Source organism: Varanus komodoensis, unplaced genomic scaffold (genome assembly GCF_004798865.1).
Source record: "Varanus komodoensis strain SLA01 unplaced genomic scaffold, ASM479886v1 scaffold45, whole genome shotgun sequence".
NCBI lineage: Eukaryota > Metazoa > Chordata > Lepidosauria > Squamata > Varanidae > Varanus > Varanus komodoensis.
The window spans coordinates 1,506,237-1,531,481 of record NW_025336011.1 but is presented as its reverse complement, the minus strand read 5'-3'; the positions used below and the strand labels follow the sequence as shown (position 1 = coordinate 1,531,481).

General features: G+C 45.5%; 1 protein-coding gene across 2 annotated transcripts in view; it reads right to left on the bottom strand.

The window, feature by feature from the left end:
• The window catches only part of TBKBP1 (TBK1 binding protein 1), a 71,268-nt gene extending 50,316 nt beyond the window's left edge, over nt 1-20,952 (bottom strand). Inside the window, exons 1-5 of one of the 2 annotated variants that reach the window (XM_044444654.1) lie at nt 20,930-20,952; nt 8,662-8,942; nt 7,511-7,633; nt 2,377-2,481; nt 1,364-1,505 (exon numbers count right to left, since the gene is read on the bottom strand). In XM_044444654.1, the coding sequence (XP_044300589.1) occupies nt 1,364-1,505; nt 2,377-2,481; nt 7,511-7,633; nt 8,662-8,883 (592 nt within the window). In that variant the 5' untranslated portion in view covers nt 8,884-8,942; nt 20,930-20,952. The remainder of the gene's footprint in view (nt 1-1,363; nt 1,506-2,376; nt 2,482-7,510; nt 7,634-8,661; nt 8,943-20,929) is intronic. The other variant, XM_044444655.1, reaches the window with a different exon arrangement.
• Between the last annotated feature and the right edge of the window lie 4,293 nt (nt 20,953-25,245).

The window sequence follows — 25,245 nt, the reverse complement described above, 5'->3', positions numbered from 1 at the left end:
GGGATGATAAGACTCACAAGCTGTATGTTGATGTTGTTGTTGTTGTTGTTATGTTGATGATGATGAATACAACTACAAAATATATCATACAATGAAAAAGAAAGAACACAATGTATGCAGCCCCCTGCTATATATATGCTTTTTAAACTTAGTGCGCCCCTCCACCAGGATCATATTTTTTCCTTGTTTTTTTTTCTTCTTCTTGTTTCTAGCTCAAACTTTTTGCTCTTTCAGGAATACCCCCTTCTGCCCAAAATTGCATTGCATCAGCTGAAGGTATAATGCCCTTCTCTTTTATTAGTACATATTCAATAAACAAACCCCTTATATTATTACAAACTTTCTTCTTTATCAATCCTTTTTTCACCCTAATCCCACACACCAACTTATCATTAACAGTTATATTCCAAACTTCTGCATACCATTCAATCAACTGAAGATCCCAGGGTTACAACCCAACACATCTGGAGACCACCAATATGGAGAAGGCAAGCGCAGTCTAGGCTGATATTCCTAGACAGCTCCTCACACAGACTGAGCTCTATCAGCTGACTTTACAAGCCAATGGGGATATAACAGACTGTATATAAAAGCCCTCACATCCATACCACCCTCAATGTGAACAAATAATCTGGTCTGGTCTGGCACCTTCTCTAAAATTTAGATACCAGCCTTATCTTGTCCCTTTGATCCTTGGTGCCATAACTGGACACACACACACACACTCTTGTGTCCCATTTCAAAGTATGGACACAACTCCCATCAGCCCTAGCCAGCACAGCCAGTGATGAGGGATCACGGGAGTGGTACACTAAATTATCTGGAACAGTGCAAATTGCCCACTCCTGGGCTAAGTTTTGACAATCACAGAAGGTAAAATTTTAGTTTTTTAAGGGGGTGGTAGGAAAATGGAACCCCCTTTTTAAGAGGATGCTTTCTATCTGTGTTACATTTTTTGAAATCAGCTGCCTAGTTCCTTAGAGTATCCTTTTTGGGTCAATTAAAGCATTCTTAAATTATTGATCTAAGTGATTATCAATGAAGCATTATAGCCCCATTTTGCACATGCAAAACTTAGACTGAGAATGAAGCTTCCTTGAAAAACCTCCTCATGCATTCACGGCTGAGGTGAGATTTGACTTGGAGACCTCCTAGCTCACAATCTTAGGTGTCACTATATAACAGCAGATCATCAGCTCCTTTCTCACCATGACAGTTGCAGCTTCTCCTGCCTTTCTACACAAAGTGTGACACAAAATTCCTACCACAACAGGTATCAGGGAGAACACTCCACAGGGAAGAAAAAAATCAATAAAGCAAAACCCCACCCCTTTCTCCAGAGGAAAATAATCAAGAGATTTACCATGGCTGCCATGAAGTGACAGGTACTGGACTTCCTGGTTTTGTAGCTGAGAGTTGAGGTTCTGGAAGGAGTTGCCATCTCTTTGCCTCAGCTGCTGCTCCAGGCTTCGGATTCGACTCAAATGTGTCTCAACCAGTGATCTCTGCAGGGGATCAGGCCAGGAATGGGTGGATGGGGTAGCAAGAAAGAGAATATTGAGAAAGTTGTAATGTTGCTGCGTGCCAATCTTGAGAATGGGTGGCCATAAAGACAGTAAGAAGAAAAGGACCTTACATCAAAAGGCCCTTGATTTTAAGGCTAATTTTCCATCCTCCTATTCTGAAATCTTTGGTCTTATATATGTGACTGCCCCATTTGTTTTTCCAGACCCCTGAAAACATACCCAGAACACGCTGGGCACAGGTGATGCCATTCATACACCTGCTGTGATTTAATCCAGTCTTGATTTTCAGAAAGGCCTATTAAATGAGATGTTATGCAGCCCTCCTAATGCTCATTCTAGAACAAGGTGTGCTTCAGAGCTCTTCTACACCAGGCATTTTTTTGATATTTGTTACCTACTTTTGGTCTCATTGCAACATTGAGATCTTTGCTCTGCATAAAGAGCACTTCCTTTCCTGTTTGTGTGATACATAACCTCTAGGTGGAGCTGTGCTAATACACCAGCACAAATAGCACAAATACACCAGAAGACAGAGAATGGTTTTTCCCTTTGTAATCTAATGGCTCTTTTCCACGGCTCTAAAATAAATAAGCAGATAAATAAAGTGTTCTGAAAAAACAGAAACAAAACTGGAGGTCACAATGTCATCCAAAGAGCCCATAAGAAACCATGAGTAAGGCATCACAAGTGCAGAAGAAATGCCTTGTATAGAGAAGCCCTCAGCAGCAAAGCACAGCAAAGCTGCACGTGCAGCCAGGTCATCATCTCACTTTACATGCAGACAAGCACATGCAAAAGAGGGCACTGCATGCCTTGCAGCTTCACTGCTTGAAGGAGAGAGGAAACCCACCATTTGCCCCAGCTCTGACTCAAGATCAGTCTTCTCCACACATAGCTTTTCATAGGCTTGGATCATCTCGGCTAGCTGTTCTTCTCTCTCCTTGCTTTTCTGCAGCTGGAGGGGGGGAAAAGGCAAAACTTCAAAATCATGGTTGATGGCCATCTTTTGCCCCAGATTAGGCTCAGAGGAAGCCTGTTCCTTGGGTCTGAAGCAGAAGCCAAATAGGCACAGCTCTGGTTGGCTGGTCTTTGTGTCAGTCTCACAGCCTCTTTCTCAGAGTAGCTCTTCAAGTGTTAAGAGTCTATTCAATAAATAAATAAGATGTCTTACAAAGTTAGAGCAGATAATCAGGCAGTTGTAAACCAAAAAAGCTAAGGAAAACCAGTCAAGGAGTAACACCAAATTTGTGAAGTTCTGTCATTTGCAGAGGGAAGGGAGCCATGTTGTCTCACTGTGGCCTCTGGTCAAACAGGCTTTGACATAATAAAATACAAGCAACACCACCTCTTTCCAACTGTCTTCAGGTTCCTTGGAAAACAAAATGTGCCTGGTCTCCAGCCAGATTTTCCTGGCTCCTTCCTTAACTTTCTAACGCAGCTATTATTCCAGCCACAGAACTGCATTTCTGAAATTACTTCTGAAATCTAACCACCATAACAACAACAATAAAGCACACACTCTAGTTAGATATTTAGGGAAGATGGAAGGAAGGAAGGGATCATTTTTGATACTAAGTATCATCAGAAACAAAAGGTATGGAAAATGAAAACACCGTGCTTGTTTTGATAAAACTGGCTTCAGTTAGTTTCTGTTTTGTGAGACGGGTCAAGCCAGACTAAACCCCGCTAAAGGTTGAATTAAGAGGGGAAAGTGAAGGAGGGGTGGAAGAGCCCTTCTGCTGGTGGACAGCAGGCAGGACAGCTCGACCACCAAGCAGGTTCCTGGCATGTCAACAATATTTCTGATAGCATTGAAGGCACACCACGTGTTACATGGGTGGAGTGCGGGTGACTTTGGGGTTTTCGAAGCCGGAGGCCCCTTGCTGTCCAGTCACAGTCCCGAAGTTACACAATATTTTCCCTGCCACTGGAACCAGTGCAAGGGAATTCTTAAATTCTCCACTGGGGAACCAAAAAGCAAATAAATAAAACATCATCTGCACCTCCAGTCCTAGTCAGAGATCCAGCAGAGCTTGTAAGCAGCTGATCTGTCACTCTGTTTTCCCCTCCACACACACACTAGAATTGCTCTCTTAGTCCTGTCTTTTTAAAAACATATTAATTTAACAGCAACAGATACGCTGTATTTCTGTGCTCTTACTGAAATGTTCCAAAATGCTGAAGGAGTGAGGTCAGAATTTAGCCCGCAGCTATTTCCAAAAGCAAACACATGGATATAAACAGGAGGTTCCCAAAGCTCAGGAGGCCAAGTAGACAATGTCAGGCCAGAAGGCCCAGGGGTTGGAGTTGTCTTTATACTCATGTGCAAGTTAACACTCAGGAAGAAACACGCACTCATTAATGTCCTTGAAAGTAATGCTTTGCAAGCTCCTTTTGTAAAGCAGCTGTGCTGCTTTTCCTGCAGCTTTGAAGAGGAAGTAGCTAAGGAAACAGTGTACTGAAATTAAATAAATGCAACAATGAGAAACTTATTTTAACATCAGCTGCAGAAATTCTTTTGGTACCTCCTTGGTAGATGAAAGAGTCAATACGCTGGGAATAGGGAGATGGTATGTGGTCTTTAACATGAAATGTTACTTCTCAACAAAAATAAAGCCAGAAACCAGGAAGGGGCACTCTTCCTCTAGCACCTGAGACCAGCTTTGGGTTGGGAAGGGCCACCAAGCCAGCTGTTGGGGGGAGAGGGTCAGCCCCTTCCTGGTCACTTTTGGGGGGACTCTGTCCCCTTCTGCTTTCTCATACCCCCACCAGGGTCCTTGCTGGTGTCAGGCATCACCAGGCATGGCCCATACCAAACTTTTAATCTTGTGGTTGTTACTTGCTTTTTAGAGGTGAGGTGAAAATATGATGTAAGTGGAGAACCTTAGGATTCTGGACCTAGTGACAGATACCCAATTCTCTGCTTCCATGCTGTGTCACAACAACCTTGTGAAGTAGGCAAATCCAAGAGACAGGACTTGGCCCAAGGCTACCCCACAAGCTTTGTGGCTCAGCGCACATTTGAGCACAGATCTCACCATTCCTATCCTCATGCACCGAATAATTAGAATGTTTTATGAAACCGGAAGTGGTGTTGAATGAACAAGAGAAATAAGCATGTTTTACTCTTATTCAGGGTACCAGATCCCATGTGATCAGTATAGGTTCAGGGCAGAAAGGCAAAAGAAAAGTTTTTCATAAATGCGTAATTCAAATATGGACTTACCTAGGCTCTCTAGCTCAACCACCCCAACTGTACTGGACCAACCCTTGGGGATGATGGGACCTATAGTACCATGCTACTAGAGGACAGCAAGTTAGGGAAGGCTGCTCTATCCAATACACTGGCTGTAATCACTGATGTTACTTCAATTCATGTACTGCTCCAAAGCCTCCACACGCAAAAGTTTCTGAAAATCCTCCATTCTGCCTGGCTGAAGTCAGCAGAACAAGAGGAGGGGCAGAGATGGCAATTATACCCATCTTTCCTGGGGGTGCTTTGGAGGTGAAGGGAAAGGGGCTGCAGGTGGCTCAGGATAACTCCCCTGCTGTGATACCCCTTTCCTCTTCCTCAAATGCCTGTTTGCAGATCCGAAGGGCAGCTGGCGCAGCTCTTTCCACATGAGCTGCAAGGCAGCATGGGAAGAGGGGCAGACCCCTGGCTTTCCCTCCCAAGAAGGGGGCTGCTTCCAACCTGAGAAGGCTCTTCCAAGCATCCGTGTGGCCCCTGTCATACTCTCCCCTCAGTCACAGGATTGCTCTCCCCGCTCTCATTTATGTCTGAGAAATCAGCTGCCATTCCTTTCAAGCCTCCACATTCCTTTTGCATGTTCTGCTTGTTATGGTGTGCGTGTTTTTAAACTGAGGCTCCTTTTGCTTGTTTTTCCATGTTGAAAGCTTCTCATGCAAATGCAGCACTGGAATTTGAGATGCGAAGGCTGCATGAGATATAAACCAGCACAGCACTGAGTCTTCACCTGGTTTGAAGTTGTGATTTGAGACACGTAACTCGATCTTCTGCCTGCCATCCCCTGTGCAACCATGCCCTCTCTGTGCTACCTAGAACTCTGGAGTGGAAACTGTAGCAATCTGCAGAAACCTTTCCTTTCCTCCTGCCTTCGAACTGTAATGGAACTGCAGAGCTGCAGCAGGGAAAGTCTCATCAATTTTACCATTAAAAAAAAATAACCAATGTACTGTCCACTGCAGTGCTTGTGTGCACGCAGAAGCTCCGGTAAACTCCGGCTTCTTGAAGCTGCGGCAGTGGGAGTGGGGAGGAACTCTTCCTGCGGAAAGGTGTGAAGATGCAAGGGAAATTGCATGGCAGTGGAAGATTTTCCATTATTAAAGTTACTCTTGAGCAAGCTCCAATCATTTCTCTCACCCTGGTGAGCAGCCTGCAACCGCCCAGTCAGAGCAACAACCCTTTCTTCCAAGCTCAAAGCTGCAGAGGGGTGTGTGTGTGTGTGTGTGGAGAGAATTATCCAGCTGTTGTTTGAAAATCAAGTCCAGTTTTGAGGGCCCTTGAGCAAGACACCCACAAGGGAAACCATCGCTCTGGTTCATTGCTGCTGCCACTCCTCCTCTTCCTCAGTGTTCTCAGCACTTGCTTGCTAGAGAGGAAGTCATCCAGGGCTGTGCCATCCTCTGCTGCTCCTTCTCACCACCACCATTGTCTGGGCAGAGTGACATGCAGACAGGCAGACAAGCAGGACGCCATGATCATGGAGAGGAGCAACCCCAGGGGGAGCTTGTCACTGGGCCCCCTTGACAGGTGCCCAGCCATGCTCACCCTGTGCTGTTTTGCACATACATCCTGTTAAATTTCAGACACGCTTTTGGGAGGCTCCCCACGCTGTCTATACCAATGATTCAGATTACAATGATGAGATTGTTTATGAAACAGTTCGGATTCTAGCTGCAATTCAAGGTCCTGAGACTCAACAGAAAATTCCAGTCAGGGAAATTAGCACAAGGGCAGATGGGGGGGACCAGTCTACCCAGCCATGGAATCAGGGAGGAAATACAGCCTGAGGGAGGGGACACTGAAATGGGAAGCCTCTCTGATGGAGAAGCTCTGCCCTCTGAAGAGGCAGACCTGGTCACTCCTCGTCATCGTCATCACTGGGGGGAAGCCCAATCAGGCGCACAAACGGAGAAGAGATGTACCTGTTTTCACAGCACCTCCTCCCAGGGGAGAGAGAGGCTCACAAGCAAAGCTTCAGGAAATGAACAGTGGAAAGGGCTCAACACTTCACTTTGTGCATGCTCAGAGGCTCAAATGTAACAATAAAGATCATTAGCAAAGAAACGCTGGTGAGACTGATACTGCTTGGAAGGGGAAGCTCGGCTCATGACAGCTTGAACCCTTTCTCACCACTAATCTGCCCCACTGGAATTTCCCATTGGGTCTCAGGATGTTAAATTCCAGCAGCACCCTGAACCGTTTGATCAGCAGTTTCATCACTGTAATCTGAATCAGCAATATAGTCAGCATGCGAGGCCCCCAAGAGTGTGCCCGAAATTTGGCAGGCCGCACATGCATGACATCTGCTGACATCCCCTTTGCCCTCTTCAGCGCCAACCTTGGGAGGAAGACTGCTTGGAAACTGCCAGAGGTCAAGGTGCCCCCATCATGCAGTGCCCCACTGGCATGTCCCTGCTCCCTTTCCTGCGCCAAAGTGGAAGGGGAGTCAAGAGGTCTCCTTGATTACTGTGTACTTGGGCTGTGTACCTGCAGCCCAAACAGACCTTCTTTGCTTAGGTTACAGAGCTAGTTTGGCCACTGCTGCTGCTCAGTAGAGGGTGGGAGCCAAAACCTGGAAGGTCATCCAAAACCAGCACATCTCTGTTTTGGAACAGTGCACCACAATTCACAACACAATGGTACCTCACACATCCTATGGCAGAGGATGAGCTAAGAGGACTGAGTTGATTTCCTTCTCTCTTTAAAGCCTTTCAAGAGTGTTGGCAAGTCAGCTCACCTCACGCTGGAATTGATTCAACTGCTGCTGGAGGTTGGCTTTCTCACTCTTCAAAAGAGAGGTCTCCTTGGAGTCATAGGATGGGAAGATACGTTCCTCTCCAAACTCACTGATCAGTGGGAACTGCAGGCCAGGAGCGCAAGAAAACCAGGCGAATGTTGATTTAAAGAAGAAAAAGAAGAAGGAAAATGCACAGCCCACTTCTCCAAATATTTGCACAAAGTGGAGAGCTATAATAAAGCAGTATGCAAAATTTAAAGTACTAGTCTTCAATTTCAGAGGGGCAGCTGTGTTAGTCTGTTAAGAGTACCTTAAAGACGCATTGTGTATCCACAAGACAGATGTATTGGGGAACAAGCTTTTGTGGACTACAGCATACATCTCAGAACAAAAATATACCCAATTTTACTATACGACCATATCAATTGGCACAGTATTTCCCTCACGGCTAGCTTACCTGTGCTTTATGATATTCTGCTGAGGCTCTGCTCCAAGCATCTGCCTTGCACAAACAAGATGATGCTTGTGCTGGTGCCTAGGATGGCCACAAACCCTAGTTTAGAGTGGACTGCCTTTTATTTGAAGGGCTGTACAGTCCAGGACAGATTTAAATAAAAAGAACCAAAGGAAGGGGTGAACCACCAGGAGCCTATCAACAGCTACCATCTGGGCAGCATGGCTGCCTAGTGGGTGGCTAGGGGATGCTAGGAGTTTTAGGAGTTTTTTCTTTCTAAACATGCATTATGATTGCACCCCAAGACAGTTTTATTTATCAAAATGTGTTATTTTGTGCTGTGTTCTGTTATTTATTATGGTTAACATTAGTATTGAAGAATATTGTGCTAAGTCTTAAATAATATCTGTGTGGTTGCCCACTGTCCTGGAATCTGATTTGATGAAGGGCACTTTTAAATAAACAAACTAACTCTAACAAGACAGATAAAAGAAGCAATCCTATGATTCCTGAGAGAGCATTTCAGAGGCTACATATCTCCCCAATAGGGACAGAGGATGAAATTCTTTTATTCTGACACTAGCTGACTCTTCAGTTTTACCAGCCCTTGCAATGGGCTAGTTAAATAAATACAGTTCGATCCTAGTAAATTTGGTTCAGCAGAGGTCACAGACATATCCACGAGCCTGCCCCTCACCTTGATCTCATACATTTTCAGTTTCCGCTTCAGGCTACTGTTCTCCCGCTCAAGCCCTGTCAGCCGGTTCTTAATGTCATCGTAGGCTGTGATGAGAGCAAAGTGAGAGGCAGAGCACATCTCACTGGAGAGGTCAGTATTGGGGCTGTCCAGCCACTCATCATCCTGGACCAGGGCATCTTGGGTAAGGATGCTGATGTCATCTTCAAACATGGAGTCCATGGCACAATCCGGAACAGGTGGGCGTTCAGCAGGAAACACCAACGCATGGCAAATCCCAACTGTAGGAGTTGACAAGGAACAAAAGCAGAAGCGTAAGGTCTCCACCACTGCCTTTTCCCCCTCCAGCCTCCCTTGCTTTAAATGCCTTATTTTTTCTTTCTTTTTTAGTCCATAAGGCTGAGAGAAAGCCCTCTGTCTTATTTTCTTCTATGTACAGCATCTGCCAGTGACACTGTAAACGGAGTTTTAATTGCTGTAAGCCACTCTGGGACAATTTTTGCCTGGAATGTGGGATAAAAATAGAAATAAGAAAAGAAGCTTGGTAATTAATATTTGGTAATCTAAGAAGAATGCTTCATTGTATCCAAAACAACAAAGGTTCTTACAGCACCTGAAAGATTAACAATGTATTTATTAAGGCTTTAAGGTGCCACAAGACTCTTTGTTATCTTTGCTGTAATAGATTAACAAGGCTACCCCTCCGGGAATTATCATATCAACACTTTTGTCTTTACTCTCATTATCTCCCCTCTCTCAATTAATGGCACTACTGCCAAGCTCATCTGTATTTCTGGCTTCCATCTTAGCATCCCCTTTCTGCTCAAGGCTACCCACCATGTTGCAGGGCAAATTAATACTTTTATTGCTCCACTTCTGTGCCCCAGACAGTAGGCGGGGCATTCACAAGATCCACCCATGTGTGTTGAAAGCACAGGCGAAGTTAGCACCAGCTAGTTTGGCCTGCTGAATGCATCAGCTATGAATTTGGAAGCCGTGTGAAGAAATCAACGGACGTGCCTCTGGCAACTCCTAGCAAGGGGAAATCCTGGAGTCAAAGAGGCCTAGTATCCCTACCACACAAATTCAAACTTCACTATTAAAAAACAGAATGAAAACTGCAAAGGTTACATATCAAAGAACACACACACACAAACATGTATACAACTTTCTTCTGTTGATAAATGTTTTTATTTCTCCAACAACCTTTACAGCTTTTGTTCTGACCTCTTTCTATGAGAGGGGAGATACCTGGCTGAAAAGAGAACCCTCCTGCATGGAGATTCCCTTCATGCCCATGTCAGTATCTGGACATTTGTGGAAAAGACTAGCCTGTGTGATTGCGACTCCCTCCACGTAGTTTCGGTGTATGAAAAAGTTGCCAGGATGCCACCCCATCCCCAGTGATCGCTTGCTGCACATGTCTCCATTGCAGTGGGGCTTCTATAGAATAACTTTCTGGTGGATCGGGCTCCGTGGATTAGATCTAACTGCCTCATTATACTAGGCACCAGCGCCAGCCGTTTGGCCTCGCTCGTGACAGAACTGTCTCTGTGTACTTCCATCTGCACACACATATCACCGTCTGTTTCAAGCATCTTCCTGCTAAAATGAAAGGGAAATCTGGGACTTCAAATGCTGAGTGAGAACTTTCTGCTCTCAGACAGTGGAGGAAGAAGATGGATCAATCAGACAGACACACAGGTGGCAAACTCAGACAACTGCAGAACTTAACCATCGTAGCCACAGAATGTAGAAATGGCATGGAAGTATGAAGGAATGGGATGGGGGGATGGCAAATGAAAACCTTAGTGGTGAACGGGGATGAAATCTGGTATTAAAGAAAAGCACCAAATACAGGAAAAGGTGGGAGTCCAAATTGTGTTGCAGCCACTTGGATGGCAAAGCTGTGTGTGTTTTGAAGGTGGTTGATGTGGGTGTATTTGTCACGGAAGTGAAGCTGCAGGCACCATTCCAAAAAAAAGGGGGGGGGGAAGGCTGCAGTGTTTTTGAAAACAACAATGTATGAATGAATCTTATGGCACGTACACAAAAACACCCCCTCATTCTCTGTGACTGGGGGGGAACAAAGCTGGAGTAATTGATAGATACAGATAGGAACACAGGAAGCTCGCTGCCTTATACTGAGGCAGATTGATGGTCTATCTACTTCAGCACCAGCTTTTCTGGGGGGTGGGGTAGGGAAGAATAGACCAGTTTCTACTGGTAGATCTCTGGGTGATTTGCCTCTCAATGGTTTAATAATAGCAAGAACTAGCAGGCCCCAACCTAAATCAGATTGCTGAAACAAAGCATGGGGAAAAACCAAGCCGATACCCACACACAATAGTTAGCCAACAGTTCTTTGAGTGGATTAGGGCCCTGAAACCAAGAGCGTTCATTCTTATTGTGCGAGATTATAATGCCAGACAGCTGACCAGATGCTTCCATTAGTTCTGTGTGTGCGCGTTTAAAACCTTAGTCAGTCATTGTTTAGAGCCAATGACCTGGTTCACATGTCACAGCATCCAGGAATGACCAGGGACAAGCGGAGAGAGCAAGACACTTCTGCTTTTAATTGACAACACAATTTTGGATTTGGTTCATGATGTGCAGACCTGAAAACTCTGGGTTATTTATGAGTTAAACAATCCAGACAAGCTAACATTTGCTGTTAACTCTGAGTTATTTGATCCATGAACAACTCAGTGTTTCTGGGCTTTATAACTCACAAAACAACCCAGGAATGGGGTGTTTCTGGGTTTTTAATTAAAAGTGGAAATGGCTTGTGAGCTGCAATAGCTGGGTTAAACATTCCAGGAATTATTGCCATGATGGGTGATCAGAGTCAAGATGAAGGCAAGTTTTAATCAGTAGGGTTTAAGGGTAACCCATGGAAAAGGCATTTATCCTTAAATGTACTTATGTAAAAGTAGGAGAAGTCTCAAGTCTGTTTCTCTCCTAATCCTTTTCTCCACCCTTTTCTCTCGGCTAGTTTGGCTGTGTGTTCTTTTTGGAATGGAACAGTCCTCTATTTGAAGGGCTTCTACAAGATCGTTCTCTGTTTTGAAGTCATCTGGCTTTCAAAACTGCTCTGGCTTAAAGTTAAAGAAACATCAGAAGAGTGAGAAGGCAGCAGGAGCCTTGAAGGTACCCATCCGCAAGGAGAGCCTGGCAGCAGGTCACACAGCTCACCTGGTCAGACTCTTCAGCACTTTATGGACTGCTGTAATAATTTCCATTTAAATAACTATGATTTTTAAATATGTACCTACGCAATACATTCACGTATTAACAAGCATTGCAAATAGGGGTCATCTTTTCCTCACAGGTGAATCAAAGGGGACACCTGAGTCCTAAGTGCAGTAGGGACAAATCCAGACAGCTGCTCACTGCTACAGGAGGGAGTGGGTGGCATATGAAGGGTCCAAAGGTGGCCTGGGTGGACTCAGTCCCCTCATCGCCCTTCATATTAGTGTGGTTAAAGCTAAAAGCAAATATTCAGGCTTACAACCCCACCTGGGGTGTATTTGGCAAGGGAAAAAAAGCCAAGGTGGCTCTTCTACCTTCTGTTTGTGAAATCATAAATTGCCTCCTTTAATATTTCATACTAAATCCCTTCCCTGCTAAACATTCCTCGATTTTTCTTTTTTAAGATGAAAAGATGTCTAGGTTTATTGCCAGGACAACAGCAACAGTTGCAATCACGATTAAGAAGAAACTCACAAAAGAACAAAGTCTTTCTATACAAACAGAAGAGAAGCAAAACGATGCAGTATCTTGGTATTCATCTGCTATTCATTTTCAGTTATGGCAGAGACTGACTGCAAGCTGCTGGCCTCCAGAAAGACTCTCCTTGAATATTTCTTTAAATTTGACCACTTCATTTATCCATTTGAAAAGTCAAAGCTTTACTGGGATACATCTCTTATTATTACTTGCTCTTTTACCACTGGAGAACAGAGGCCAGGGGGCTTGCCCAAGGCCCCCAGCCGCTCCCTGACAGAACTGGGCCTCAAATGCATGTCTCTGAGATCTCAGCACCCCTCTGGAATAGCTGGCATGTTGCTCAGCCTTTCGCAACCTGCTCACCTCCAGATGTGTTTGACTGCAACTCCTACAATCACCTAGTCAGCCAGCTGGGAATTCTGGGTGTTGCAGTCCAACACATCTGGGTGGCACCAGGTTGAGGAAACCCGTATCAGCACATGCAAAATCCAAAGAGAGGGCTGGAAGAGGGAAGAATGCGAAGAGTTAATGATAACAACTTAACCTGTGCACATTTTTTCCGACTGCCCATCCTTAGCTCATGCATACTTCATGGGCCTACTGAGATTACAAGCTGGTCTCCAAGCAAATTCCAGACAGGGAGTAAAGGTACAGCTTCAATAAGCAAAAGAAGCACCCTTGAAAGTCCATTTGTATTGTCTCCACACCCAACAACATTTCTTGCTGGAGATAGTGTGCTATTTCCCTTCTACATTCCATTGTTTTGTTTTTGCTGGCATGATCTTTTTCCCCATGGGGGGAAGCATTGTGGTTATTAAAGGAATTAGTATTTAAACGCATTAGGTTAAATAAAAGCCCACACACACCCATGCGAAACACATCATTAAGATAAAGAAGAGCACCACCCATGCCTGCAAGGCAAAACTTTTTTTTTAATGAGATAAGCAAAAAAGCAAAATAAGAGGTTCCTTCAACTCTAAATGGGAAGGAAGGAACCACTCAGTGGCTTGAGAGCAATCACTAAGTTTCAGCCCAGCCTAACTCATAGGACAATTGTGCTGAGGATGCAATGGAGAGGAAGTGGACTGTGTAAGGCAAAGGGAGTGGGGAAGCAGGGTATAAATATAGTACTAAAGAAATACATCCATGATATCACAGACTTGAACCTTCACAAATGCAGTACGAACCAACCTCAGAATGCAACTGCCACATTTCTCTGTTCTCCTAATGTTACAAAACAGTTCTCGCCTCCCCACCCTTATTCTACCAAAACACATTCTCAAATATGTCTTTGAGATAAAGCACTTTTATAAACGTGCATTATAAGAGAAAAATCTGTGGGAAAATACATAGGCATTTAAAGGCAACTTTTTTGCACAGATTTGGTGTGTGGGTGTGGCAGAAATGGAAACGAGAAGAATGGCATTGTGTTGAGAGAACACAACCCACAGGGGCTGGAAATAGATGTATCTGTCCATCGGCAGTGATGGAGTGCCAGCTTTGTACAAGGTCGCAGTTTCATCATCCCCAGTGCAAAGAATCAGGGGGCAGATGATAGAGGAGTTTCCTTGCTGGAAGCCCAGCACAGCAGCTGCACATCAGAATAAGCAAATCCCAAAGAGACTTAGTCAAACCAGGAATCAAGGCAGCTTCTTTCTTAGATAAGTAAGAGCACTGGGGAAGGAAAGAGGAGATTTCAAAAGGAACTCAACCTATCTGGAATAGCAGGAGCTTTCTTTAGGGGCTATAAACCTGTACTGCAAAATAGTCCACCTGATTAGCATATCAATATAAAACCAATTATAAAATAACTCATAAAGTAAGCTCAGCAAGAAGTTTTTCCCCATTATTTGCAGCAAGTGCACATACGGTCCACCTTACAAATGGGCCAGTACAAAGGGCTGAAGGGTCCTTTCCACACCACTATTCCTCCGGAGCTGCCCCATGCACCATTTATTTATTTAAAGAGAAAAAAGTGCATACAGGAGCACATATAGATCTTTTGACTCTCTATGTCAACCATCAGGTTGATGGGCTGCATCCAACCTGATACCCTCTAGCAGCTTGGGATAACGGCCAGCATGACCATATTGGCAGAGGCTGATGGGAACTGACACCCAAAAGATCTGGAGGGCTGCAAGTGGAGCGGTGCTATAGAAGCAAAACACTTTCTCTTGTGAACACAAATGCGGACAAATCTAAGCCTAAAGGCCACACTGCAGCTCAGAAGCAGCTGGACTGCAACTCTCTGCATCTAAACCACAAGGCTGTGTTTGATTATCAGAAATATTATTTAATATTTCCGTACTTCAGAGAGATTTGTTAACAGTGTTTGCAACATGTCTGCAGAACCTGACAGGTTGTTTCCACACAACTTGTTGATGCTATACACTTGTAATTTTTATGAATATTTTACCACTGCCTGATCATAATACATTTTAATGTCCATATGTGATATTACAGCATTTAGCATATCTCGTTAACCTTGACCTTTACACTTTTCTTTGGGTAACAGTTGTTATCTTTTTCTCTCTCAAACTCCGCCCCACCCCCCACCCCAGCACACCAGATGATCCTGATCTAACTGAACCAAAGGCCTACCTCACTGGGCTGGTTTGCATGTCACTCAAAGCAATTATTTTATTTGCACAAGCAGGAAGGAACCACTCTCCCTTCCCCCTCCTCCACAGCCAGGAGGCAACATTTTGTTTCCCTTCAGCTGCCTCTCTGCTTTTATGCATTCCAGACCAGGGATTGTGCTGTGTAACACATTCTGGTTTGTTTAACAAACCAGCTTCAGCAATGATGGTCTGCAATTGGCTTGTTTAGAAACTGATCAGAGCCTGTTATAAATCACCAGTCCTATTCTGCATCACAAACCTTGCTGAAATTCAAGGAGATGGGCTAGTGGACAGGTGAACCACTGCTGAAGACCTCCCTCTGTCTGAGCAGGACAACAGGGGAGCAGTAAGGGCATGCTCCAAAGTCTTGCAGAGATTCATTCCTTCTCAGGCACTTCAGCACGCCTTGGTTGGGCGAGCCGTGCGAACTGGCCTCAAATAAGACAACTACATATTTTCCAGTAGCCATGGACAGCGCTAAGCTGCCCTGAGACGTTCTGAAGGGGACGGGATAAAAAAGCTTTTAATAAATAGATATAGAAATAAATTTCTGACACTCATTCCTGATAAATTACAGAGCTACCGTGGTGGTTGGAATTGGGGACCCAGGAGATACAGGATCTACTCCCCATTAAGCCATGAAGCTAATGGGGTGACTTTGGGCCAGTCACTCACTCTCAGACAGACCTATCTCACAGGGTTATTGTTATGAGGAAAAAATGGAGTCGAGGCCCACGTTCGGGTTCCTCATAAGAGGAAAAAAGGTGGGATTTAAACACAGTGTCATCATCTAATAAATTCGTGTGGGATTTTACCTTTCAGGAGGTGCCTTTTCAGGAAGTAGCTAACACTAGAGTTCAGCCCCTTCCTCTAGTTAAACTTCTGAGGTGCATCACAGATTTAATTGTATGTGGATGGCTATGCTGTGGTTGGTGCATAACTTGCCAACAGTTTAGAACCAAGACATGAGGTTTGTTCCAGACCTGGGAATAGATCCACTGAAATGGATGGGACTTGAATTATTCATGGTTCCAATGGCTCCAAGTGAAATATGACTAAGTCTGAATTTGACCCATGCTGTTTTGGTTCAAATACACAAGATTCCACTTGTCTTCAACTGGTGAAACAGTGATAATCCATGAAATGTTAGGCTCCTGGGCAGCAGAAACTGAACCCAAACTGGGATATGTGCAGAATACCACCAGTTCAATTAAAAAAAGAGGAGCTGGTACATGCTTTGCATGCAGAAAATCCCAGATTCAAGTCATATCATCTCCAGTTAGTTGGATCAGATAACAGGGTAAGGGGAAAGCGCCTTTCTGGTGAGCTGTTTCCAGCCGGAGCAGACAAATCTAGGTTAGATGCTGGCACAGTCTCCTCTGCCATAGCTCAGCTTCTTCGTTTATTCCTGCCTTCTCCAGCCTGGGGCCCTCCAGATGGGTTGGCCTGCAAGTCACGTAACTCCTAGCTGCTGAGCACGATGGAAGCTACAGCCCATCATTTCTGGAGGATGGCTGATTTTGTGGCCTGCAGGTCTGTAAATCTAACTGTGGCTACCAAGAGGTTGTGAAGTCTTCTCATGCTGTTCGGATTGTGCTCTGTTTTTCGCCCCCATGGAACCAGAAATTTCTCCTGCCTGACACTGCTTCAGTGACAGAATGGAAAAGAAAGGTGGCCAGGGAATCAAAAGCAATTAGGCAAAATACTTCCTCATCATGGCTAAGGAAGTGGCAGCAGGGAAAAAGAAGCAATATTCCCCTTAGAAAGAAAGACAGCCAAAGTGAATGCTGTTTGGTAAGGAGTGGCTTACCAATGTTACTTAGGACCATTCAATTGGGAAGAATCCCATGGGGTCATTTATCTAACCCCACATCCCTTTCTGAACAGGAATGTGCTCAGGAATTTGGCACAGCCAATTTCAGCACCCAAAAACAAACAAACTTCAGTCCTAAAACCTTTAGGAAAGCATGCAAAATAGGACACTTGCATATAATTTACACATTTTTTCCAGGTTTTTTTCTGCATTTCAGGGAAAGAGGCAGAGAACTGTACTGGTCAAAGATAACAAATATTCCCTACTACATGCCCTCTTTTTAGATTCCTAAGAATTCATGAGGCTTTGCTCATTCAAGTTTGTCTTGACAGTTATAGAATCTAGAAATGTTGAATTTTGGCAATTAATAAGCAGGTGATAAGAAAGTTAATATTTAGTTTGCATGATATGCTGTAAGAATCCACAGATTCACAGGGATACTTGCAAGTGTGACGAACAGAGAGTGCATTTTCTATGTCAATATTAAATAGGTAATATATGCATGCAGGAAATATCCATTTGCAAACCCTCAGTATAGACATATACATGAATGGAGACATCTGCATTGGCCAGGGTTCCCCCCCCCCCCCACATGCCTAAATGGCACCAAATATGCATTTGCAGCTGGATGATGTATGCAGTTCCACAACTGTAGGACTAGCTGCCAAGAATTCCTTTCCTGCATACCATTGTGTAGACACGGTATGCAGATGGCACGGTCTAAAGGTTAAGATTTTCTCTCACACTGGGGCAGAAGAGAGGAGATGATCTGCGTATCCAACACCGCTGCCTCTTTGCAGCACTCCGAAGCTCTTAAACTTTGCTACACTGAGGACCACTGTTCTGTTTTGCTTCTTTCTAGCATTCCTTTTACTTGTAAACTGGGTGCTCCTGTGCTGAAAGGAATGGATCCAGACTGGGGCTACTGGGAACTAAAAGTACAGCCAGGGGATGACCACAAATGTTTCAGAAGTAGAGGTTTTAAAAACCCAAGAGGAGCAACTTCCCCCTATAAAAAGCCCAATGAAGGCAAAGAATGTGCAGAATGGTCACTGGGAGCATTAGATGAAAAGAAAGCATGAAAAACTGAAAGAGGAGTGTGGGGAGAAAGTAAAGGCTATTGGAGCCCTTTCCAGCTTATAATATCCTGGAGGAAGACATAGATGACTGGTTACCTAGAAGAGGAACATTGAGGATACCCTACAACCTTTTGCTGCACACCCCATCTGTAGCATTGAAGTGGAGAGACACAGACAGAAAGTATTCTGCACTAAACCAATCAATCATGTTCCCCCTTCAGCATTTTCCCCTCTGATTTACACCATGGTCTCAGGGGCTACCTGAAAGAACTCCAGATACCACAAGTGACCTGGGACCACAATCTGATGACCACTGAACTAGGAAGAACCTGTTCACATAAAAAAGGGTGGGATGAAAAGGAGAAAGTTTAGTAAAAAGATCTAAAAGTGCTGTTCTCTAACTGCAGGTGCATGGAGAATATCTGCTTATTCCATCTGATCATAGGGCCTACTATAAGCACTCTGCACATGTGCAGATGCACTCTTACTGGTTACCTTGCATATCCTAGCATTCAAGCATATTCCAAGAGATGCACTTGTCAAGTCCTATTCATTTCAATGGGGATTGTCCTGAAGAAATTCCCACTAAGCTGGGCTCCCAGTCAGGTGTGTCTGCCCCTCACTCTGTTGCCTTTGATGATGTTGAAAGTTTGCCCCCTACAAGCAGAGTTGGCACTGTGACTGGACAAGGGCTCACACCCCAGCAAGGACCCACTGCGGCAAGCATCTCCTCTTCACCAGTGCAGCCTGCCTGATCGTCTCGCTCTTCCAAAAGCCCAGACAACAGTGGGGGTGAGAGGAGCAGCAGCAGATGCCCCTGCCTGCTTGTTCCCCGACCCTCTTGAACATCAAGCAAGCAAATGGTAGCAGTTGTGCGAAAGAGGAGCAGGGGCAAGAGGAGCCCGTGCCAATGGCAGCAAGGACATAGACCCACTGAGCAAAGGGAGCCCATGGGCATGTCTTTCTCCAGGGCCATCCAAAACCTGGAGCTGATACTGCCTCCTAGCAAGGTTAGCCCTAGAGAAGTCAGCCCTGGCAAAGGATTGCAGATGCTACAGCATCAGGTTGCCACTGGTGATAGAGAACTGCAGAAAGCCTAGGTTCAAACCTGTGACCAGGTACCTGAAAAACCCTGGGGATGGGGGGGGGGGATGAGAGGAAATGTGGACCAAGGATAGAGACTCAGAACACACAGGCCTCTGCAGCAGCCTCCCATTCTCCTGCCCTCATCCTCCCCGCCAGGTTGCAAGGAGATATAATCTGCAAGAGCCAGATAAGGAAACTACAAGGACATGGAAGCAGCAGCCTGTGCATCACAAACCTACTAGGCCAGTCATGGAGCTGCGAAGAAGCCACACTTTCCACCATCCCTGACATGCAGAAGTGAGCAGGGAGCAAAGTTCACTTTGCATGTACTCAGAGGCACTCTTCCTCTATTACCGCTTCACAAATCATATTCTAAAGGGTCAACCCAGGATGAGCTTTGTACAATTCGATTAGGCGGGGGTGGGATGAGGATCTGCTTTGGGGCAATATCAAAACAAACAGAAGAGTGGTAGGAAGTTGCTGGGGTGGGGTGATTTGGCACAGAACAGGGTAGAGCGAAGAAGGGGGGCAAGAACAGAAGCAACTCGTCATGGCACAGAGAGATGCGTGGTGCCTGGAATCCAATGGTGTTGTGAAAAGCTATGGAGCAAGGGCATTTTGGCACAAGCATTCATTCAACCCTTCCTTAATGCATGTCTTTCCTACCTGGCTTCCATCTAGAATGGACCAATTAAACAAGCAGGCAGTTCAGTGTATGCGATGGGATGGCAACCAGCATGAAGAATGTGTGGGGAGGGACACAAAAACACCACCAGAGAGGGCTGGAGGGGGAGAGGACCCCCTATCCAGGGAAGAGAAGTGCAAGAAGATGGAAAGCTATTGGTGGGGGGGGGGGGGGAGAAATAACTGTTGGAGGCATCGAGCCAAGATGGTGTGAGATGCTGTACATCGTGTACACTGAGTAGGAGTGGGAGCAGAAGGATGGAAAGGCCAAGAAATACAATGGGAATATGGGAGCATTTCTTTTAGATGTCAGTTTGGTACAAGATGGGGAAAAGATTATTAGGAGAAGGGGATGCATTGACCCAGGAGCCAGAAGTACAAAACGAATGGAAAGTCAGGGAGGGGGAAAGTAACAGATGCCGAGAGTCAGGAACAGGATGGGAAAGCAGTGAGTAGTGGCTGCAGATTATTGGTACTATGCGGGGGAGGGGGGCATAGGGAGGGGAAATTAGTTGGGATGCAGGGGCAGTGTGGGGCTGGGCGAGGGGACAGCATGCAAGTCACCTGAGTGGGAAATGGGGGAAGAGCGGGTGCACACAGGGAAAAAGGAGTGGGGTAGATTCCTCGGAGGGAAAGCCGCTTAAAGATCAGCTTGAGCGAAGTTGAAGGGGCAGCGTGGAAGGGGGGGCGGTCAGTGCATATGGGGACCGGCGGGAGGGGCAAGCAAACCTGGAGGGCGGCGGCATAAAAATGTGATGGGCAGAGGCACAAGTCTTCCGGGGGCAACATACAACTGGGAAGAGAGAGCACGAAACCGAGCGAGGGCAGCTGCTAAGAGGGGCACACATAGGGAAGGGAGAAATGGGGACTCATCAGCCACACAATTAAATGGCGAGCGAGGGAGAGCAGACAAATAACCGGGGACGGGGAGCCTGGGCGTGTGCTTAAGAAGCGCCCTCCCCTTGCCCCCCCCCCGTTTACCAGGGAGGTGCTGGGCCGAGGCCATGGAGCGCCCAGCTGGCTGCCCTGGGGCGCCCCGGGGGGAGCCGTGTGGGTGGACCTCCCCCCTCCTGGGGGGGGAGCAGCCTCGTCATCCCCCCCGGGGCGCAGTGCCCGGAGCGCCTGCCTAGGCAAGGCACCACCTTTGCTACCCCCACAAATGCTTCCCCCACCCCCCCGGCCGCCCTTATCCTGCTCGCCAGACGGATTCTTGCACGCAAGGGGGGGGGGTCGATGCAAGGGGGGGCTGGACTTACATCACCTCCCAGCTTGGTCGGGAACGCTCCTTCATCCTGAGGCGGTGAAGACTCTGCAAGCGGGCTGCTGTGGGGAGGTGCTTGCTGTGGGGCCGCCGGTGCGGGGAGCGACTCCCCCCCCTTTGTTTTTGTTGCTTCTTCGGCCCCCTACCCCCCTCGCTCCCCGGCGGATCGCGCTCCGGCTCCCCCTCCCCCAAGCTCACACCATAAAGTGTGCTTTCATCAGGCTGGCAGCGCCACAACGCGTCCCACGTGGTGGCATCACCTTTTGTGGCCTACGGCGGCCCTGCCACACCTCCCCATTGCCAGAAATAAGGCGGGGGGAGAGGTGACGATCGCGGTGTGGAAGGGGAGGCAATGTTTGCAAAGCGTCCTCTTCCCCCGCCGCCGCCGCCGCCGCCTGTGCCGGCTGGCCTGGTACAGTCTCCCCTCTCTGTTTCACTTGCTGTTCCAGCTCCTGTTTCCTGCTCCTGATAATGCAAACACGCAGAAACACACATTCACCAGAAGCAGGAAACTGTCACACGGCAAAAGAGGTACTTACTTCTTCCTTTTTTTTTAAAGAGAACCTGCCACAACAACAACGCCCCCCCCCCCCCCGCGTCCTTGCTGTGAAACTGATCACAGAACAGCAAGCCAAGCCACAAAATCAACTTGGTGCAACTGAGAAAGGAGTTGGGGGTGCCCTTTCGATTGTGATTATTTATTCATTCATCTTCGGTTTCAAGTCACCGGATAGTTTTTGAAGTGCGAGGTGATAAAAGAGTGGCCCTAACTTGTGTCCGTTCCACCCTTTTGCTTACTTTCACAACCCTGCACCAACCCTACAATTCAGAATGCTGTTGGAATTAGGGTGGGAAAGCAAATGCAAAAGCAGCAAATTCTGAAGCTTGATCCAAAATAGTCAGCAAGACTTTAAGTTGTAAAAGAAACTGTCAACATGACAGCAAAAAGGCAACCACTGAAAATATAACTGAGGATATATTTAAATACAAACAAAATGAAAGTGTCCAAAATCCTAAAAGTCAATTGCAATTCTGAATGATTACATTACCTGGAATGAATGCAAATATATTTTTCCATCTCCTATTACAATGTTTAAGTATAGAGGATGTCAAACACAGACTATATATCTCATATCCCGTAAAAGACAAAACATTAATTCAAGAGGTGGAAAAGAGCATTATGTCACAAACAATTATATAGGGTGAAAGGATTTCTAACGGTATAATATCCAACGGTTCCAATATCCAACGGTATAACATTATCAGGCACAAATCTTTTCAAGTGTGGTAAACTACTTTGCAGGCAATAGGCATATTTTATGTATGTAAAAGCCTTCATGAAGCCCTCTGCAAAATCATCTATAGGTTGTACTTGATGTATAAAAAGAATGTATAAAGTATGTATGTAAGTGACCTGCTGCAAAAATAGAACCCTTTATGACATGCAGCACATAAAATAAACATTACATTCAGTCATGGAAAATTAACATCAAGTGTGTGACAAAAATGGGTGGGGGGGAGCAGAATAAGTACTTATGTATTTTTATTATAATCCTTACGATCTACTGCACCGAATCCATAAAATCCAAAGTTTAACTGAGAAATCAGAAACTGAGTCACTTTTAAAATTACAGGTTAGTCATGTCACCTATCAGGGATGCTGTAGGAGTGAATTTCCGGCACCGGCAGGGGACTGGCTTTCCAGCTCTATGCTTCTGTAGCATACCTTATCAAATACTCTTCCAAGGTGAAGGCCCAAGTAAACAACATAAAGATCTTGGAAACATTGCACACTTCACAGGGGTTCTTCTCTGTAAAGGTTTCTCTGGTGATTTTGCTCCTGTTCCTCTGGAATTTACCACTCTTTGCAAAGGATGGAGTCTACCTAGGGAGGGATCATTCAAACCTTGGTAGAACTTTCATACAAATCTACCTAGTAGAATTGTATTTTGAACATGAGTTACCCAAAAGAATGGCAAGTCCTAATCACATGTGATCTGAAAAATGCTATATGCATGCGGTGAGGATGAATTGTCCCCCTGCTCTCTAGCTGGCCTCTAAGGTTTGGCATGGGCTGCACTGGATGTTTGCCTGGTTATCTTTGCCATCATAAAGACCAGAATTGTCTGGTCATAAAGAGTTGTTTGTTTTTAAGGGGCAATAAATGGAGAGCTCCAAGATACAGCATCCCTACAGTAATTTTAGCAGCTGCCCTTTTAGTGGCACCCTGAGCAATAAGGAAATTAGGGAAGGAACTAAGAACTAAAAACTAAAGAAAAGGAATTAGAAGAACATTAGGAATCTGTTCTGATAAAACCAAAGGCTCCTCTGGGCCAGCATATGGTACAATTAGTGGCCACCCAGTTGCTTATGGGAATCCTTCAAGCATGAGAACATGAAGACAGTGATACCTCTCACTCCTGTTTCCAGCAACATGAGGCAATATCCAGAAAGAAAAGGTGGAAAGCCTAAAGGCTGCTTAGGATATAACTCTGGGCTGCATTACCTTGGGTAAAATGATCATGAAATATCAGCAGTACGGCCTGAAACTGATCTTCTGATGTGCCATCATTTCCATTGTTCACACGGAGGTGAATTTCTGCATTCCATCACTGCAAGGCCTGCTTTGAAGCCAATGCAGCTCTCCGAAACCAGGTCTGCTGTTTTCTTGGCCCTGTTGTTTAAAAAAATACCTCTCCTTCCAGGTTAAATGCAGCTCTTAAAGAACCAGAAAGAATTAGCGTCCATCTCACCACCCTTCTGATCCTGAAGATGTTAGCTCTTGGGTGGGGAGGAGGAGAGAGGGCCTGCAGCTCAGCAAGTTCTGCTGTTACCAACCAGCTTCCAGACATGGTCCCCTCCTGCTGTCTCAGGAGCCTCACCTATGGAAATTAATGGGTTAGGGTAATCTGCATGGCAAAGCTCTGTTAGCAACATGGAACCGGGGCATGGTTCCTTCCAGAAAACAGAAGCCAGTGAAATTCTTCATGTGGTTTTGGGGTTGCCAGCATGGCCAAGGAAGACAAGATGCAATTCATTAAAAAGTAACACAGTCCTTGGCAGTCCAAATGGGAACAATCATGCCTTGAATTCTTGGAGAACTGCTGCCTGTCAGCCTTCCCTAACCTGGTGCTCTGCAAGTGTTTTGGATTCTAATTTACGTCAGTCCTACAAGCATAGTCAAGAGTCACTATGACAGAAGCATAGTCCCAAACATCTGGAGGGCACCAGGTTGGGGACTGCTGGAGTGGACTAAAGGTACCATGATGAAGCTAGACATAAAGAGGTTTCAGATGGCCTTGTACGAAATATTACTGTTCAGTTTTGTCATACTTGTATGGCCTACCATTCTTTCTCCATGGAGCTCAAGGAAAGGAATCCTGGTTCCTTAAAGAGTTCTACATCCAAGCACTGATGCCAGCTTAGCTTCAATGAGGTAGTTGCATCTAGTCCCATCAGACCATGCCCTGTGACCCTGCTTAAGCTTGAGGGGTCCATCAACCACATGTTCAGACAGATGGGCTGGATGTTGAGACCAGCCTTCTCCTATATGATTTTTTCAGATTTATTGGACTGCGAAGTCCCATAACTCCCAGCAAGTATGGCCACTGGGGATGGTAAGAATTATGGTCTGAACCATCTGGAAGGCACCAGATTGGAAAAAACTAGTTTAAACTCTGAAACCAAGCCTAGCAGTTGGTTTACCACTCCATAATGGTCAGACCCACATGTCATTTTGAGATAGATCTAAAGCCTGGGTGTGGGGAGGCAGGTGACTCCCCCATTGCCATGGCTTCCGGCTGTCACATGAGTCATGCAGACATACTGCATACTAGCATTTTCTCAAAACAACCCAAGTCCACTGATGCGCTGCCCACTGATGGTCTTCTCTGCCCATTATAAAATAGGCTTTCTTCATCCTTATCCCCAGCCCAGGTACTGATGTTACCTGCTCACTGTAGCCAAAATTCTAAGCAGCTTGCTCAGAGCTGCACTTTCCCATTGTTGTCATCCATTATAGTCCAACAAGGACTGAAGGTTTGTTGAATTCAGTGGTTCCTTGTGCTTCGCAGACTCAGTGGTTCCTCAGGCCTGATGCCAGAAGTGAAACTTTTCAATTCAGCAATTTAAAAATTGTGTCTCAAATGCTAATTTTACTAATTATTACAATATCGATTTTCAAGCTAACATACAGTTACGTAACCTTTTCTCTTTTGTAAATATGTACTTGATACTATGTTTGTGATATTTTCTATTTTTCTAATACAATGGCAATATATAAATTAGAATGACCACTACAAACACAAGACT